At 40.6% G+C, this 18,597-nt stretch overlaps 1 protein-coding gene across 1 annotated transcript in view; it reads left to right on the forward strand.

The window, feature by feature from the left end:
• baz1b (bromodomain adjacent to zinc finger domain, 1B) overlaps positions 1 to 18,597 on the forward strand; it is a 93,596-nt gene that overhangs the window by 41,963 nt on the left and 33,036 nt on the right. The window contains exons 7-14 of the mRNA XM_041197558.1: positions 302 to 2,244; positions 3,215 to 3,336; positions 5,446 to 5,563; positions 8,024 to 8,122; positions 10,562 to 10,739; positions 13,053 to 13,229; positions 15,498 to 15,645; positions 17,626 to 17,773. Of these exons, the coding sequence (XP_041053492.1) occupies positions 302 to 2,244; positions 3,215 to 3,336; positions 5,446 to 5,563; positions 8,024 to 8,122; positions 10,562 to 10,739; positions 13,053 to 13,229; positions 15,498 to 15,645; positions 17,626 to 17,773 (2,933 nt within the window). The remainder of the gene's footprint in view (positions 1 to 301; positions 2,245 to 3,214; positions 3,337 to 5,445; positions 5,564 to 8,023; positions 8,123 to 10,561; positions 10,740 to 13,052; positions 13,230 to 15,497; positions 15,646 to 17,625; positions 17,774 to 18,597) is intronic.

The raw sequence follows: 18,597 nt of genomic DNA on the forward strand, positions 1-18,597 counted from the left end.
AATTGAGGACCAGTTATACTTGAGTCTGCAGACCTTATGACTTAACCAAGCGAAGATGAGGGTCATACCAAGGGCAATAACCAAGATGGAATAGAGTAAAGGTTATCATGCACTCTTGCCTTTCGGAACTATTCTGGAACAAAGAAGGCATTGAAGTGTTTGTTGCAAATTTGTAATAGACATAATTTGAAGCACTTTTTAGTTGTAACTAGCTGGTGACTTGTTCCTGCAATGTATTTTGTAAAATTGGTACCAGTTTTGGTGATAAATACTAATATATTTTTGTATAAATTTGTTTCAGTACATGATTCATAATCCTGTTGTGAACTTGGGAAAAAGGAAAAGTACAGTCTCACCAGAGGGTAAACACTCAAAAAAAGCAAAAGGAGATGGAGACCCAAGCAAAGAGAAAAATAAAAAACGGAAATATGGAAGCAAAGAGAAGATTCCTCGGAGCCCACCTTTGAGCCCAACATTATGGGGTCATGTGCATGTGAAAAAGTCCATGAATGGGACTGGAATGGCATACAGTCCCAAAAGGTCTCCAGAACAAGAATTGGAAGAAGTAATGAAGATTGTAACACCAACCAAATTAAATACCAACTTCCACATTCCCAAAAAGGGCTCCAATGCTCCTCGGAACCTAAAAAAGCTGCAAACTAAGGATAAAAGTAACAAAAAAGAGAAATCCAAAAACAAGGCTAAGATGCTGAATGGGCAGAAGTCTTCAGGGAACAGCAAATCTCCAAAAAAGAGTCTGAAAACTCCAAAGATGAAGATGAAACAAATGACGCTTTTTGAGATGGCAAAATCGAGCACGTCCAAGACAGGAAAAACTCCGAAGAGTGTTGGAGGCACATCAAGGTCTGTGACCAAACCTCAGAAATACTTGCCACCTTTAGCCTTACAATTCCTTCGATATTACAAAGACAACAAAGGGAAGGAAGAGAAAAAGGGTGCAGTATCTGCATTCATCACCCGGGTGGCCAAAGTGCTTTCTGCTGAAGAACGTGCTCGCCTACCAGAGGAAGTTGGTGATCTTGTGCAGAAACGTTACGAGATACTGGAGCATAAGAGGAAATGGGCATTGATGACACTGGAAGAAAGAGCGGATTATCACAAGAAGAAGCGTGAAGAGCTAAAGGAGAAACTGAAAGAAAAGGCCAAAGAGCGACGAGAGAAGGAGATGCAATTAAAACTGGAAAAACAGAAGCGATTTGAAGATCAGACTCTTGCAGGAAAGAGCTTGCCTGCACTAAAGCTGGTTGACACACCTGAAGGGCTCCCCAATACACTTTTTGGTGATGTTGCTATGGTAGTTGAGTTTCTCAGTTGTTATGCTGGTCTGCTAATGCCCGATGACCAGTATCCAATCACAGCTGTCTCCTTGATGGAAGCATTGACTTCTGAAAAGGGGGGTTTCCTCTATCTGAACAGAGTTCTATTAATCCTTCTTCAAACTTTGCTCCAAGATGAAATTGCAGAAGACTATAGAGAACTGGGAATGAAGCTTTCAGAAATCCCTCTCACCTTGCACTCTGCTTCAGAGCTGGTTCGGCTCTGCATGCGAAAATCGGACGTACAGAATGAAAGCGAGACGTCAGAAACCAATGATGACAGCAAAGATTCTGTGGGGTTTGAAGATAATGAAGTTGCAGATGAATTCCTGGATAAGTTGGAAACTGCCGAGTTCTTTGAACTGACCCCAGAAGAGAAAGTGAAGATTCTGTCAGCACTCTGCCATCGGATTCTGATGACCTATTCAGTCCAGGATCACATGGAGGACTCACAGCATAAATCTGCAGAGCTGTGGAAAGAGAGGTTGGCCATGCAAAAAGAGGAGAATGACCGGAAAAAGGCAGAAAAACTGAAGAAAAAAGAAATGGAGGCAAAAAAGAAAGAGCCAGAAAATAACAAAATGGGCGACAAGAAAAAGCCAGAGAAGAAGAAAGAATTTGATAAAAAGCTAGAAGTGGACAAAGGTGGAAATGACTTACTTACAGATGTCAATGGCAGTGAAGACCTCATTAGTGCAATTAAAAGTAGACGTTTGATGGCATTGCAGGCAAAAAAGGAGAAAGAAGAGCGGGAAAAGCAGGAAAAAGAGAGGATGGAGAAAGAGGTGGAGGTAGAGAAGATTCGCAAGCACAAAGCAGCAGCCGAGAAGGCTTTCCAGGAGGGAATTGCAAAAGCTAAACTTGTTCTGCATCGATCACCGTTGGGCACAGACCGCAACCACAACAGGTATGTGTGGTTTCCCCTTTCAAAAAAGAAGTGTTTTGCCTCTTCCATTTGGCCTCTCTCGGGATCTTGCCCAATCTTTTGATGAAGGGTTTTTGGGTCTCCAAATGTTATGTTAGCTGCAAGGAGGGACATAGTAGAAGCCCTTTCTGTTCAGCCTGACTCTGAACTTTTTGCTGAGTTAGTGAGCAATCACAAACACAAGTTCATACTCCTACTATATGTTCTCAATTCTCAGCAAAATGTTAACACTGGGCATGGGTTGAACAGATGGGCAGCCAAGCATCTGGCCCACAGCATGAGAGAAAGTTTATTTCTTTGGCCTCGAACATCCTAGAGTGTCCTGCCCAAACCTGGCAGGATGCTGTACCTGGCCAACAGGTGGGAACACAAATCCAAATGGCGAGAGGCTGTAAATGGGGAATTAAAGGAACGGCCATCGGGTAAATTGATGGTGAGCTAGGGAGGAAGCCTAACACAGAACAGCAGCATGCCTAGAAACAGAAATAAAAATTTTTGTATTTCTTCTGTTCCAGGATCCACTTGGTGCCATATTGGTCTGAGAGTGGTCACAACACCATCTCTGATCATGCCCATGGTTAAAATTACAGACCGGTCCTGATGGACTTTTCAAAGCCTTCAGCTCTAATAGAAAATGTACTGTACAGGGAAAGGGCTTCTTGTCGCTGTTTTCCACATTGTGGAAAGTAACTAGGTTTTTTCATTAGCTGGGTGAAGTTGAAAGATAAAGGACTGTTCTGGTTTCATTCTTTGATTGAATAGCCAAATTATGTTGTACAGTGGCTGCTGGGATGTTCCTTAATGTTCTGTGCTCTTTTTTTAAAAAGCCATTGTTAATTATTTCAGGCTGATATTTGCTGTAATGGAAACATGTCAAAACAAAATGTTGGATATGGAGTCCTGTAGGGACTTGCCTCTATCTGAACAAGCTTGTGATTTATCTCTTCTGCAGGTTTTGGCTGTTTTCTGATCTGGTGCCTGGTTTGTACGTAGAGAAAGGTTGGGTGCATGACAGCATTGATTACAGCTTTACCCTTCCTGAAGATTACTATGAAGAAGAACAGGATTCCAAAAGTAAGACTACAATCCTTTATTTGTTTAAGTTTTGTGTAAAATTAGCTAACTCTGTATTCATTCAGCAGGCATAGAAATTATTGAGAAAAACAATGCAATGCAGAAGGGCAATGCCCATGACCCCGTGTTTTCTGCATTACAACAGTGATTTTGAGGTGTCTGGTGTCATGAAAGCCTCTTTAGAAAGTGCAAGTCTTTCTAAGCCTTTATTTACTGCAGTCAATAGTCAAGAAGCTCTTGCTTTAAAGTACTAAGATTATCAGTTATCCTCATGGCCTAAGTATTATACTCAGTGATACAGACCAAAGGACTTGATGTTCATACTAAAATTAGGCTCAGCAGCCAGATGAGAGGGAAAGTGTAGGTATGGGCATCAGATGAGCACAGGATCATGCTCCTGCGGATGGAGTTTACACAGCAAGAAACTTGAGATATTGGCATTTACAATTCTGTGAACACTACTGTCCTTCACCTGGGGACCAGTATCACTGGCTTGGCACTGCTCCAACATTTATTTCCGAGTCTGCCTTGAATTCCACATGGCTCGGCCAACTTCTGTAAGAAAATAAATAAATTCTGGTCTCTGTCCTCTGCCTCATGATAACTTTTTTCCTTGGTTTCAATGACTTCTAAAGAGATTTTAAACTCTTAATTCTAAAGGTTGATTTTTATTACTCATGCCTTGTCCTCCAAAATAATCTGAGATCTGTAATCAGTTGGTAGGATCCACCTATGCTCATGACTGCAGGAAAATGGTACATTTACATGAGGGAATCACATTTCTTTCAAACCTGTGCATCTCTCTACAAGAGAAGTGTGAGGCATATTTCCCTGTGAATGAGGACACTCTGGCTAGGTGTTTTTGTTGCTTCTGTATAGTATCTCCTCACCATCATTGCTAAATAGATGAAACCTGGAAAGTCTGCTTTGCTGAAATTTCTAGATTTAGCCTCTGTTAGCACGTCAGCAACAAAGATCATTTGTGAAACATACTTCTAAGGCACTGACACTTTTTTAAAACAAAACTGTTAATTCTATATGTGTAGAAAGAACCTGTCATGTTTGCATTATTGTCTTTTAAAAGTCAAGGATTTCCTGCTCTTTACAGGAAGAAAACAAGCTACCAGTTCTAATGAAAAAAATTAAGGAACTCTGTTTTAAATGACTAGATTCTACAGACTCAGTTAGAAGAGCTTCAGTTCACTCACCATTCTCTCACCACCATTGATTGTAAGACTTACTGATGCCGGTATCCACAGTGGTAGACCAGGGGGCTGGGCTGAACAAGATTTGAGTGTCATTGCATTGAGCATTAGAACACTAGTTTATAGCATGATGGGACAGGTGGAATACAGGATTTGTTGAACTTTTAATTTCAACAGCACAACTAGAGAGCAATGCATGCTAAGGAGCTTATTACTGCCAGGCAGAATGAGGGATTAAAAAGTGTTTTCTGGGGCATTTACACACTTCATGGCATCAGGTTGTGTACAGGAGATCCCCACCCTTGGGAGATCAAAGAGACATGGAAATAGGGCAAATTGGTGTGTGTGTCACTGTGGAATGGTAACATTCCAGGAGACTGATGCGATGGGTTTGACTTCTAGGAGCTGAATTCAAACCCAGCACATACTGTTGGAATCAAAAATCTGCTTTGTCATTTATGTAATCTCAGTCTAATTCCTAGTTTGGTACTGATTGGTAAACTAGTGCTGGGAGGCCAAGGGATGGCTGATGTGTGAAATGGAAAACATCATATGGATGTGATTGGGAAAGTGGAAAGAGCTTTTTTCTGCATCAAACATGCAGCTGAAATGGAAACTTCTGTTCTCCAATGCTGATTTCCTCATGCTGAGTAGCAAAAGCACAAAATAAAGATTTTGCTTTAAAAGAAGTAGTTCAACTCATTAACAGAACTCCCTTGTGGGGAAAGCCAAGATTGAATCAGTTTATGATAGGCAATGGTTTATATCTTGTGTTTGCTTTTCTAATTCTGCTTGGGTTATTTTATCAAAAATACTGATATTTTGGGACTTGATGTGTCTTGATTAGAACTGATTCTTTTAGGTAAATGTCACTTGAAACTTAATGAAGATGTTTATCTTTTAGGTAATGATGACGACAGCATTGCTGAGAGCAGCTTAAATGACAGTGGCCACCAGGGGTCCTCCCACACTGCAGAAATTTGCATTGAAACCACCGTACCTAAACAAGGACAAAACCTATGGTATCTTCTGCTTTTTACATCTCATTGCATTTACTCCTAACTATTTAGATGCTCAGGAATGTTAGGGCTTTGTAACAGTGAATAGTTTCAGAAACTGCTCAAAATCTGGAAGTTTTAAATCTAAATACTGTCTAGTTTTTCGAAAGACTGGTGTCATCAGCAATGCTCTTGTGACAAGTGGGGGTGAGTATGCTGACAATCTGAACATTGCTGGGGCAACAGTTGGCTTGGATACTGAGTGGGACCAAGAACTGCCTTGAATGTGCCATTCTTCCATGGTCAAGTGACATACTACACTTACTATCTCAGCCCCTATTAGCTGGGTCCTAGAGGAAAGGTACCCTAAATCACCATCTTAGAGCGGAGGAAATTTCTGCCAAAAAAAGCCTTGGTAATTTTGTTGCTCTACTAAATTTGAGCCATATTTCAGAACTGCTTCTGGAGTTTGAAGCTTGGAGTCGTGTTTCAACATCCCATTTAGAGAAAAGGTCTTAATACATGCTTGTGCTGAAGAAAAGCTAAAGGATATTTTTAGACCTTTACACCAGAGGTGGGCTGTTTTTCTAGAAAGAGTGAAGGATGTCCATGAGACTATTTTAAATAAATTTAGCCCCACATTTGAGTTTAGAATGTCTCCATTACCGTTTTATAATTTTTTATTCATCCGCAGAATGTGGGCTTCGCTCACTGGGCTGGCATTTATTGCCCATCCCTAGTTGCCTTTAAGAAGTTGGTAGTGAGCTGCCTTCTTGAACCGCTGCAGTCCATGTGGTGTAGGTACACCCACAGCACTGTTAGGGAGGGAGTTCCAGGACTTTGACCCAGCCACAGTGAACGAACAGCGATATATTTCCAAGTTAAGATAATGAGTGACTTAGAGGGGAACTTCTAGGTGGTAGTGCTCCCATCTATCTGCTGCCCTTGTCCTTCTAGATAGTAGTGGTCGCAACTTTGGAAAGTGTTGTCGAAGGAGCCCTAGTGAATTCCTGCTGTGCATCATGTAGATGGTACATACTGCAGCTACTGTGCGTCGGTGGTGGATGGAGTGAATGTCTGTGGATGTGGTGCCAATCAAATGGGCTGCTTTGTCCTGGACGGTGTCAAGCTTCTTCAGTGTTGTGGGAGCTGCACTCATCCAGGCAAGCGGGGAGTATTCCATCACACTCCTGACTTGTGCCTTGTCGATGGCGGACAGGCTTTGGAGAGTCAGGAGGTGAGTTACTCATCACAGGATTCCTAGCCTCTGACCTGCTCTTCTAGCTACAGTATTTATATGCCTAGTCCAGTTCAATTTCTGGTCAGTGGAAACCCCCAGGATGATATTGGGGGATTCAGTGATGGTAATGCCAATGAGCATCAAGGAGTGATGGTTAGATTCTCTCTTGTTGGAGATGGTCATTACTTGACACTTGTGTGGCACATATGTTACTTGCCACTTATCAGCCCAAGCCTGAATGTTGTCCAGGTCTTGCTGCATATGGACATGGACTGCTTCAGTATCTGAGAGTCTCAAATGGTGCTGAACATTGTACAATCATCAGCGAGCATCCCCACTTGTGACCTTATGATGGAAGGAAGGTCATTGATGAAGCAGCTGAAGATGGTTGGGCCAAGGACACTACCCTGTAGTGATGTCCTGGAGATGAGATGAATGACCTCCAACAGCCACACCCATCTTCCTTTGTGCTAGATATGACTCCAACCAGTTGGGTATTTTCCCCCTGATTCCCATTGACTCTAGTTTTGCTAGGGCCCCTTGATGCTACACTTGGTCAAATGCTACCTTGATGTCAAGGACAGTCACTCTCACCTCACCTCGGGAGTTCGGCTCTTTTATCTATGTTTGAACCAAGGCTGTAATGAGGTTAGGAGCTGAATGGCCTTGGCAGAACCTAAACTGGGCATCAGTGAGCAGATTATTGCTAAGCAAGTGCCACTTGATAGCACTGTTGATGACCCCTTCCATTACTTTACTGATCATGATTGAGAGTAGATTGATGGGACGGTAACTGGCCGGGTTGGATTTGTCCTGCTTTTTGTGTACAAGACGTACCTGGGCAATTTTCCACATAGCTGGGTAGATGCTAGTGTTGTAGCATCTTACAGACTGTTGCTCAATTGAGATGTATATGTAGGCAGTATGCCACCACTGACCTTATATTTTCCCTTCCCTGCTCCCCAATCCTTTGACTTGACGTACCATTTTATGGGGCAGTACTGTAAACTTCTGTGATATCAGACTGCTTGAAATACTTCTCTAAATCAAAACCTTTGTTTTGCAGCAGTATTCTAACTACTTTTGGTAGTTTTGGTATGGTTTTTATGGTCATGTCAACAATATGCTAAGGATTTTGAGTATTTCATTATTTTCTGTTCAGGCATTTACTCACCATATCTAATGTGTAAATGCTTTCTTCTTCTGGAAATATTGGTTGGTAGTGTTATTGATTTTATCCACAGGTTTGTTTGTGACACCCAGAAAGAGCTGGATGAGCTCCTGAACTGTCTTCATCCGCAAGGTGCCAGAGAGAGTGCACTCAAAGAACGCCTTCAGAAAAAGTAAGTCCTCAAAGTTCCATAAAACTGGTTAGTTAAAGGGTAGGCAGAATTCTCTCATGGGCATAATCAAACTGTATACTTTGCCATTTATGCACCTTCTTTAAACTGAACTGGCATTGCTGACTCACCTGGTTGAGATTTTAAATGGTATTGCTTGTTGACATCTTCCTTTAATGTCATGTGCAGAGAAAAAATAAAGCCCAAACTGGAATATACTCTTTTCATGGCGATACTCCTAGCATCACTGTTTTCCTTACAGCCTCTCTGGAATTTCTGAATATCGGAAGTACCTGTTGTGTCCCTGATTGTAGCTATTGAAAGTTTTTTCATACGTATCTTCTACTAATGACACATAGCTGATACTAGCTTATGATTCCATGACATCAAGCACCTTTAAGTACGCCACCAGTGTAGCTGTTCTTCAGTTGGCAGCAGTAGTCTATTTGACCAAGGAAAGACATCCATACCAGCTAGGTGCATTCATCCCTTGTCCATTTGTGTTTCACAGTGGGACTGAGTGGGTGGGAAGGGGAATTCTAGTTCATTTTTGCACCCAGGTTTCTTTAATCTAGAGCAGCCACAGCCAATTTTACTATTCAAGCTGACATCGGGTAACTGGACACAGACTTGGAATCACATCTTGGGCCTTCCTGTTCAGTGTATTACACTCTCTTTACCAACCGAGAATGAGGGCAGTTGACTACGTTCCATTAACCAGCAATTTTAAGCTTAAACTACTACGGTATTGTATTACTGTAACTACTGGATCTAGGACTGTGATTAATACATACCTTGAGTGCATTTACAGTATTTTGTCCATGTAAAGTATGTGCTACTATTTGTTCTCAAGAGATCTTGTTTCCATAATTGGCTACCTCAGGCTTTTATTGAAATGCTGAAGTAAGATCAGCATTTAAAGCAAAGCTTGATCTTGATGTAATGTTATTTAAAAATATTTGCTGGCCATGCAAGGTAACTCAATATTTCAGGTGTGTTAACTTAGTGAACAGAATCTTTAAGGATGTAGAGTTAAATGTAGTGTACAGTTTATAATTTTAAAAAATCTCTGTATTCATTGTTTGTTGCAAGGGCCAATTATGTTTTGTTCTTTCCCTCCATTAGACTGGTATGTACCTGGTAACCACCATACTCAGTTTACCTTAAGTTAACCCTGGTTTAAACATTTGAGTTCAGTAGGATTTAGTTTGCTGGGAGATGAATGCTATTTTTTAGTTTTCCATACAAATGATTTAACCCATTTGGAAAGAGGAGCTACTGGGTGACAAACTTTTACTTTCTCAGACTGTACTAAAGTTAGCCTTCCCTGAAGCTCTGGTCTTAGCACAACAACCAGGTCCAAGTGCAATTATTTGCAAAGTCAGTAGTGGGAAAAGACATTGAATTATTGAAAATATTGTTGTGTTTAAGAACACTGGCATCACTTTGCATCTAACTGCTAAAGGATTTAAAAATTAGATCATTAACTGATGGCTAGTTTTAAGTATATTGCCCTGAGGAAGTCTGAGCCATATGAGTCCAAGCTTAAGTCCTTAGTCAGTGTTGAGTCAGCCAATTATTTGGGGAATTAACATTGAAGCCCTGGGGTGTGGAGTGGAAAAATTAGTTGGTTCCTGCACCTGGTAGCTATTCAACACTCACTGGAGGAAGCTTATGCATGGAAGTCAAATGAATATAGGAATAGGATCAGCTGTGTTCCATAGCCTCTGATCAGATGTGACTTTTGAGTGTGATGGACGATTGGGTTTAAATTGATCAATCAAGTCATATGATATTGTTTATAAATTCAATTAATTGTTTATAATTGGAGTGGCGGGAGAGCTTAAGTATTCTATGTTGTTTGACAGTTGCCCCTTTTCATTGTTGAGGACACTAACTGGTGTTGGGAATGTGGTTTCACAAGGCCAGGTGTTTGGTATTACTTTGGACACATGGCCACTCTTGAGCCTACTTTTGAGTATTATTGGTTATTTGGTTATTTTGCAGTATGGGGGAATGGAGGTAGGGTCATCAGAGCTGAACCCAATCCTGTTCTTGTCTACATGCGCACACTCGCCAGAACAAGTCAGTGTTCCAAATTGGGGAGGAACTCCAGCTGGTTTAATTTCTTCCGATTCATAGTAAAAGGAGTTCTGAGAACACTCCAATCCCTCGATAATTTGCCCTGACTACAATCCGTTGCTCTAGAAAATAAGCTGTTTCATATTTAAGCTATAAAGTAAGATTGTTCTGTGCATGTAAACCTCAACTGTATGTGCTGATTTTGAGTTTATACTGTGAAACTTTGTCATCTTAATATATGTTGACTGCTTTCTCTTGATCTAGGAATTATTATGGTTTATTGACTGGGAAATATAGTCTTTGTTGCATAATTGGCTAAATAAATGTTACAATTTTTAAAATAGCAACTTCGATTTATAGGTATCAAGATATCCTTCATTCACTCCACTTGGCACGGAAACCAAACCTTGGCCTCAAGTCATGTGATGGCCATCAGGAGCTCCTCAACTACTTGCGAACTGACCTGATTGAAGTGGCAACGCGACTGCAAAAGGGAGGGCTGGGGTACATGGACAAATGTGATGAGTTTGAAGAGAGAGTGAGTAACCATGAAGATATGCTACTGCCCTTTGTAAAGAGGTGCATATATGGCCACCAGTTGTATTATACAGGAGATGTAAGCACAATGTTTCTGTGTTAACAGTCGGTCAGGGTCCATGAATTGGTTCCCAGCAAACCAGAGCTAATAAAATCAGTGTTTCCTTTTCTATTTTGTCAGAATGGAGGTTTGGCTTAAGCCCATTTGTTTTTTTCTTCATTCCACTAAATGGGGACAGCAAAACTCGTGGGTCACAGCCCAGCAAAGCACACTTGTTCCAAACCACTGTTCAGATAAATTTGGATATGCACTTTTCTTTAAGAACATGTCATCAGGCTTTAGAAGAGCAACTTGTATTTATTTTAAAAAATGCCTTCCTCAACTGAGGTTATAAATTCTTGTTCAACCTCTTGACAGAAATACGTTTTTTTCCATCATCCTCCAAGTATGATGTCAAGAACAAGATTTAGTTAACCAGGAAGAGTGAGGAAGTAAGGGACAGAATTGTAAAAGTTAATGCAGAAGCCAAAGAGAAAAGATTGGCAGGCAAAATTAAAATGAGCTCTAAAACATTTTATAAAGTTAAGCAGTTAGCTGGGAAAAAGTTTGGGCCTATTTAAAACCTAAAGGAAAATCTTCATGTAGAGACAAAGGACGTTGCTAAGGGAAATTGTGGACAGGACAGTAATAACTAAAGAAGACTTACTAAAAATAATTAGCATTACTCAAAGTTGATAAGTCACCTAGTCCAGATGAAATGCATCCTAGGTTGCTGAAAGGAGCAAAGATAAAATAGAAGAAGCATTGTTCACAATCTTTATAGAGTAAAGAGAAAAAAGTTATTCTCTCTAGTCAGTTGCCAATAACTAGAAATCATAGATTTAAAATCATTGGCAAAAAATCTAAAGGGAAAGATGAGGAGAATTTTTTTCACTTAAGTTGTTGGGATCTGGAACGCTTTACTTATAAAGGTGGTGGAATCTGTTTCCATCAGTCATCTTAAAAGGAAGTTGGATAGGTCCTTGAGGCTGAAGAACTTGCATGGTTAAGGATAAAATGTGAGGATGTGGGATTAAGCATGACTGCTCTTTTAGAGAGCCAGCACAGGAACAATAGACCAAATGGCCTCCTACTATGTTGTAAGTTTCAATGACACGTATATGTACAGCTGGCTGGGATAGGATCAACCTTGGATCAAATTCCCCATATTGGAATATTCTCAACACTCAGTGCAGAGGGTCACATGAAGATGGCCACACGGATGAAGTGCACATGGAATTTTCAATTCTGCAATTAGATGATGTTTTTGGGAGTATGTGAGGAAGGAAAGAAAAATAAAATCATCTTATCAGTGGTTCAGCAAATTTAACCGGTAAGGAAGAAAAATGTATTGATGTTAACTTTCATATTCTCATTAACCCAAGCACATTTGTGCCAACGAGTTACTTCTGAGACTTGATCACTGGTTTGCAATTCCCTAGAGAACCAAAGACTAGTTCTAATTCAACTGTTTCTAATGGTGTTGGTGAAGGCTGAAGGCAGAACACTTGTTGCTCTTCCTTCACTGGTGCATAGGGTCTTTTAGTTGAGCCATACAGGCAGACTTGGACTTTTTAAAAAATTTATTTTTTCATGGGACATGGGTGTTGCTGGCTAGGCCAGCATTTATTACCCGTCCCTAATTGCCCTTGAGATGGTGGTGGTGAGCTACCTTCTTGAACCACTGCAGGGCAGCAGATAAATGGGACCGCCACCACCTGCAAGTTCCCCTCCAAGTCACTCACCATCCTGACTTGGAAATATATCACCGTTCCTTCACTGTCACTGGGTCAGTATCATGAAACTCCCTCCCTAACAGCACTGTGGGCGTACCTACACCACATGGACTGCAGCGGCTCAGGAAGGCAGCTCACCACCGCCTTCTCAAGGGCAACTAGGTATGGGCAATAAATGCTGGCCCAGCCAGCGAAGCCCACATTCTGTAAATGAATCTTTAAAAAAAAGTCCATGTGATATAGGTGCACCCATTGTGCTATTGGTTAAATTTGCTATGTTGGCCCTCCCTCTCTCCATTTTAGCACCGCTAATCGATGGATTCATGTCCGCTAACATTTGTAATCGAAGTTCATGCGTGAATGGGAGTAGGACAATGTACTTGAGCAAACCTAATGCCTGTGGATCCATACCCCAATAAAGACCCAAGGAGAGGAAAATGATTTAATTAAACATACAAATTAGGAACAGGAGTAGGCCACTTGGTCTCTTGTTAGAAAAATTGCTGCTAGCTAATCTTCTGCTTTTACTCTCTGCCAGGTACGCTCGCTGGAGAGTCTGAAAGATTTGGGTGAGTGTGTGATCACACTGCAAGAGTGTATAATAAAGAAATTCCTGCAAGGTTTTATGGCCCCCAAACAAAAGAAGAAGAAGGCAGGAGAGGAAACAAAAGTAGAGGAAATAGATGAGGAGAAGAAAATAGCTGAAGAAGCTAAGGTTAGTTTTGGAATTTCACCCTGATGGCTGAGAAGGGGTTTGATTAAGGCATAGCTGGGCTAAACATTCTATTTAACTGAAATCTAGCAGATGTAGAAATGTGCTTTGCCTGCAGCCCTGGAATGTGTATTCCACCACCACTTCCTTCACTCCACCGCTTGTGGCTCATCAAAGTCCTGTACTCTGGACTTCCCTCCATAAACCTCTTTTGTTACTGATTCTGCTTCCTTCAAGATGTTCCTTAAAACCCACTTGGTCCAAGCTTTTGGTCACCAAGCCTAGCGTCTCCTTTGGCTCAGTGTCAGTTTTAATCTGATTATGCTCCTGTGAATCACCTTGGGACATCTTACTTCATTAAAGGCACCATAAAAATGCAAGTTATTTGCTTTTAATGTAACCCAACTCTCAACGGTGGAATGAAAGAAGCAGTTCAGTGGAGTGTGGCCACCGGGCTTTCGTTTAACAGTGCCAATACATTATAGGGAAAATCATGTTTGAACCAATGTACTTTAACATTGCATGATAAGCTGCTAGTACATATCTTTCATCACCTCACATGGCCCCCACTACCACTGCTTCATCCTAGTTTCAAAATGCTGTTTCCAGTTTTGGGAATAAATGTACTGTGCATTTTATGAACATTCCACATTCTCCATTAAAATTTTCTGAAATCAGTGCGAGTGTTGTACTGTTCACTGTTATGTTCATCTATGTGGGATAGAATGATGGGTAGAAAACTGTTATTTGGTATGCTTTCACTGTTACCATATGGCTGAATACAGCTGTATTTCATTGTGTGGAAGGGAACAACAGGGGGCAGTATGAGTTAGTGTAACTTACCAGGATAGTTATTTACTTTATGTAATTCTGGAGAGGGATAACATTGAGAACAGGCAGTAATTGATTACTCATTTTTATGAATTAGGTTATTATGCTACTAGTTTTTACTTAAGTTTCACTGGTTCTATTGCTGAATAAACACCTTGATTTAATGTAGCCCTGTGTGATGAGTATTGATTGTTATTATCTACTTGACTAGCCAGTGGCAGCAAGAACAGATAGTTTGATTCAGTTTACAATCAGGAGAAGCTCTCATGTACTTAGAGAATAACAGATGGCCAGGAGTGATTTTGATGTTATTTTAATTGTTGGTTTCTAAAATGCTGTTGTTAGATTTTCCTTCTCAGTGCAGATTTGGGAGTCCTGCACTATGTGTTTGCCATTCACCTTAGTTTTTCAATTTAAAAAAAAGTGTCCAAATAACTGTTCTGATGGTTTGCACGTTTAATGCAATACTTTAGGTAGTTCACTTGGTAAGCCAGTGTGTCACTGAGCTTGTAGACCAAAAGGTGTGAGGTTGAATTGCCAGCCCATGTTCGAGTAACTGTCTCCAGTTAACATGACAAGGTAAGTGAGAACTATGATTGGCCGCCTTGCACCTGAGCTAGGGAGGAGACAGTCATTGGGAGTTCACTCCTGCTATCTGTTGGCCTTTGTTAGGAAGTGCTTAGCTAGTAAGATTATGATTGGAATTTGAGGTTCTCAGTGTAGAAGAGCTCACTGTCCAACCTTACAGTTGAATATTAGCCATTTGTGCTTTGTAGAATTGGTTATAGGAATGAGAACACCTATTTTGGAGGAATTGGTGATGGCAGTTTCCAAATATTTTTATTTGCATTGGGTTAAAGGTGAAGAAAATGCCTAGAAGAGAACATTTCAGTATAAAGCATTCTATTTCTCCAATTCTTAAATGTATCTGATTTTTGAGGTGTTCATTTCTCCTACCTATATGATGGCATACATAAGGAGTATGACAACCGTTGTGATCAAAATGATTGTCCTTTTTTCACACTGTTGTTTCATTCTCTTCAAAGGTAGAAAACATTTGATAAGCTGAGGCCAGATATGAATCATTAAACTGCTTTATTTCATAGTGAATAGCTTTAGAGTAACAGCCGTTGTATTTGCTTACAGAGCAGCCTGCCTTTCTGTAGTAATGCTAACTGATGCTTCTCCATGTCAATGGATTGTCTTAACTTGAACAAAAATACTTCCATCCACTCTTTATGCTTCTCTGAGCTTGGTTAAAGCTTGCCCCTGTAGCATTCCGTTTGAAGATTTAACTGGCTTTGTACCTTTATTGGATCTCCCTATCTCTCAGTGGCTTTGTTTATTTATCACCTGCATTTGCACCCAGAAAGGACCAGAGGCTTTTCCTGGTTCTAAACTTTCTTATTGTGTAATTGTCTCTTCCCTAACTTGCGATAGGTTGCTTCTGCCCTGGAGCTATGGAAATGTGCTATCCAAGAGGCTCAGACCTTCTCTCGTATGCATGTGTTGTTGGGAATGTTGGACGCCTGTATCAAATGGGATATGTCGACAGAAAATGCCCGGTGTAAAGTGTGCCGTAAGAAGGGTAAGCATTGCAGCTCAGCTACTGGACTGTCCTCCATGAACTGATTTTTAAGTTCTAGGTGTTGAGAACCAGTCAATAGAAAATGCTCTCAGATGTGCTTCAATGGTCATTTCCACAAGTATAGATTAATAAGAAGATACAAAGCTGGTCAACTTTCTTCTTCTGAAGAAAACCTAGCTTAATGATGTGGTTTAACACTACTGATGACCTTAAGGAAGATTTTCAACTAGGAATATTGTCTCCCTTTCTGTTGTCAGATGCTGACAGACCTGCTTTGTGTTCTTGGTATTTTTGAGATTTTTCTGCCCAAATGCTATGTTTTGAACATTGTCTCATTCATGGAACACCAAAAACGCCTCACAAACGCAATACTGTTTGTTTTCCTCTGCCTTTGTGTTCATATCAAATAAAAATGAATTTGAAAGGGGTTGGGAAGTCTAATGGAAATGCCTTATTTGTTCCACATGACCCTCCTGTTATTGGAAAAAGCAGTGCTTTTGAGATTTTTACACACAGCATCAATTTTATTGATGCCATGTTGATCCTTGTAAGGCTGCTCCTGTGAAGTCAGCACTAGAGCAACTCTATTGCAAGCAGCAGGAGGGAGGCCACCATTTCAAATGAAGCTGAGAACTACTTAGGGGGCCGCCCACCCAATGCAAGTAGTTGTGAAGGAAATTTAAGGTATTTCATTCCATATCGGAAAGGGTAATACATGAATAAAGGCTACTTACTCTTGCCTTTTCTTCTGCTTTATTTTTTAAATTGGTCTAAAGGTTGTTATAACAAGATCAAGGCTGCAGCTTTTGAGGTTAGGACCAAAATCGTTAGTGTATTAGGTTGCTGTTGGTGCAACAAACACAATCAGCATTTTTACTTTCAAAATTTTGATTTATGAAGTTGTTAACAATGCTGAATAATTCTGCTGATTACTTTCAGTTAAACTACCCACAAACTGGACGATACTACTTTCTACATCCCCTCGTTTTCTATTCCACTGACTCCTTTCTCCTGTTGTTTCACCACACCATTCACGACCATCTGGCGTCAACTCTATGGAGTTCCTTTCCTGAAGCACTCTGCCTCTTCATCTTCTCTTTCTTAAATACCTCTATTTTTTGTCAAGGTTTTGGGCACCTCATTTAGGAAGTGACTTGGAATTCTTCCCAAATAAAATATCTTTTAATTAATGCAGGTTCTTTTGTGTTAGGTTAGTGGTGTGAAATATGTTTGTGGATGGGATTTTAAAGCAAACAATGTGGTGTTTGATTGTCTTTGATCAGTTCAAAGTACTTAATCTGCTTTTCCCAGACTTCCTTAAGTGATGGTTACCCATCTTATACAATTTCTGAAACAATTTTAAGTGGAGTCTCTTTGATCAAATGGGATGAAGTTCAGCAATGTGCGCATCTGAAAGCAATCTGTCCCTTCAAATTCACCATTGCTGCTTCACTTATTTATCAAATTATTTGGACATCTTAGGAATATTGATGCAGTGGTAGCATTACTCATGAACTCTCCAGTAAATCAAGGACTCGTCCAAAATATGACCAGAGTATTTCTTCAGACTTTTTTTTCCGCTGTAAGCAGGAGCTGGATAGCTTTGTTAATGTGAGGCTCTGAAATTAGTTGGAACTGAGGAAAAGAGAATTTTGTTCCCAATTAATTTTTTTTTACAAGTGTGGGATGTTCTGGTTTGGGTTTCACTGAGCCAAGGTCAACAACTTGTACCTTTTTTTTTCATGTTGTGGTGTGCGCCTACATCTAATAGCAACATTATTTAGAAATGTATTGGAATTGTCTGGGAAGCCAAGGAGAATTTACTTGATTGTTTTTACATTTTATTGCTATATATCCTGAAAATGTATTTGTATTTAATCATATTTCAAAATCAGATCCAACTCTTAAGATCTTTATACATTTCCCACGGCCTGCAAACCCATATGTGTTTGGCTGACATTTTGTTTCCTTGTTCTCCAGGTGAAGATGACAAGCTGATCCTGTGTGATGAATGTAATAAGGCTTTCCACTTGTTCTGTTTGAGACCAGCCCTCTATGTGATACCAGATGGAGAGTGGCTATGCCCAGCCTGTCAGCCAGCCACAGCCAGGCGTGGCACACGTGATAGGTAACCAAACAACCAGCTTACCACTGCAGTATGTGTTGTCTTCTGATCTGCTATATTCCTTTACGCCAGAGTTAAGCTGCTACTGAAATGGATTCCAACTGATCTAATGGTCGAAAAGCTTTAAAAGAATTCTGGCCTATGCTTTCTATTGGTGTACAGAGTCATGTTAGACCATCTCACTAGGTTGTTTTGGATTGAGTTTCTATATAATCAACTTGTAGGGCAGTACTCCTGACAGTAATTCACTTCAGTTAAAGCCAGACCTACTTTAAAGCAGTTCAGTTTTTGTAAATAAAGACTGCTCTTTTACTTGTGCCTGCTGTCTCATGCTGTATCTTGCCTGCCTTTTTTCTGTCAAGTCCACCTCTGTCCAGAGTGCAGAACTGGAAAGCTGTGGCTTGAGGCACAGAGACCCATAATAGAACCAGGGGATCAATCCTGATTCAATGAAGAGTGCAAGAGGGCATGCCTGGAGCAGCACCAGGCATACCTAAGAATGAGGTGTCAACCTGGTGAAGCTAGAACACAGGAATACTTGCATACCAAACAGCATAAGAAGCATAAGACAGAGCTAAGCAATCCCACAACCAACAGATCAGATCTAAATTCTGCAGTGCTGCCACATCAAGTTGTGAATGGTGGTGGACAATTAAACAGCTTACTGGAGGAGGAGGCTCCACAACTATCCCCATCCTCAATGATGGGCGAGCCCAGCACATCAGTGCAAAAGATAAGGCTGAAGCATTTGCAACAATCTTCAGCCGGAAGTGCCGAGTTGATGATCCATCTCGGCCTCCTCCGGAAACACAAGTGCCAGTCTTCAG

This window comes from Carcharodon carcharias, chromosome 10 (genome assembly GCF_017639515.1).
Source record: "Carcharodon carcharias isolate sCarCar2 chromosome 10, sCarCar2.pri, whole genome shotgun sequence".
Classification (NCBI taxonomy): Eukaryota; Metazoa; Chordata; class Chondrichthyes; order Lamniformes; family Lamnidae; genus Carcharodon; species Carcharodon carcharias.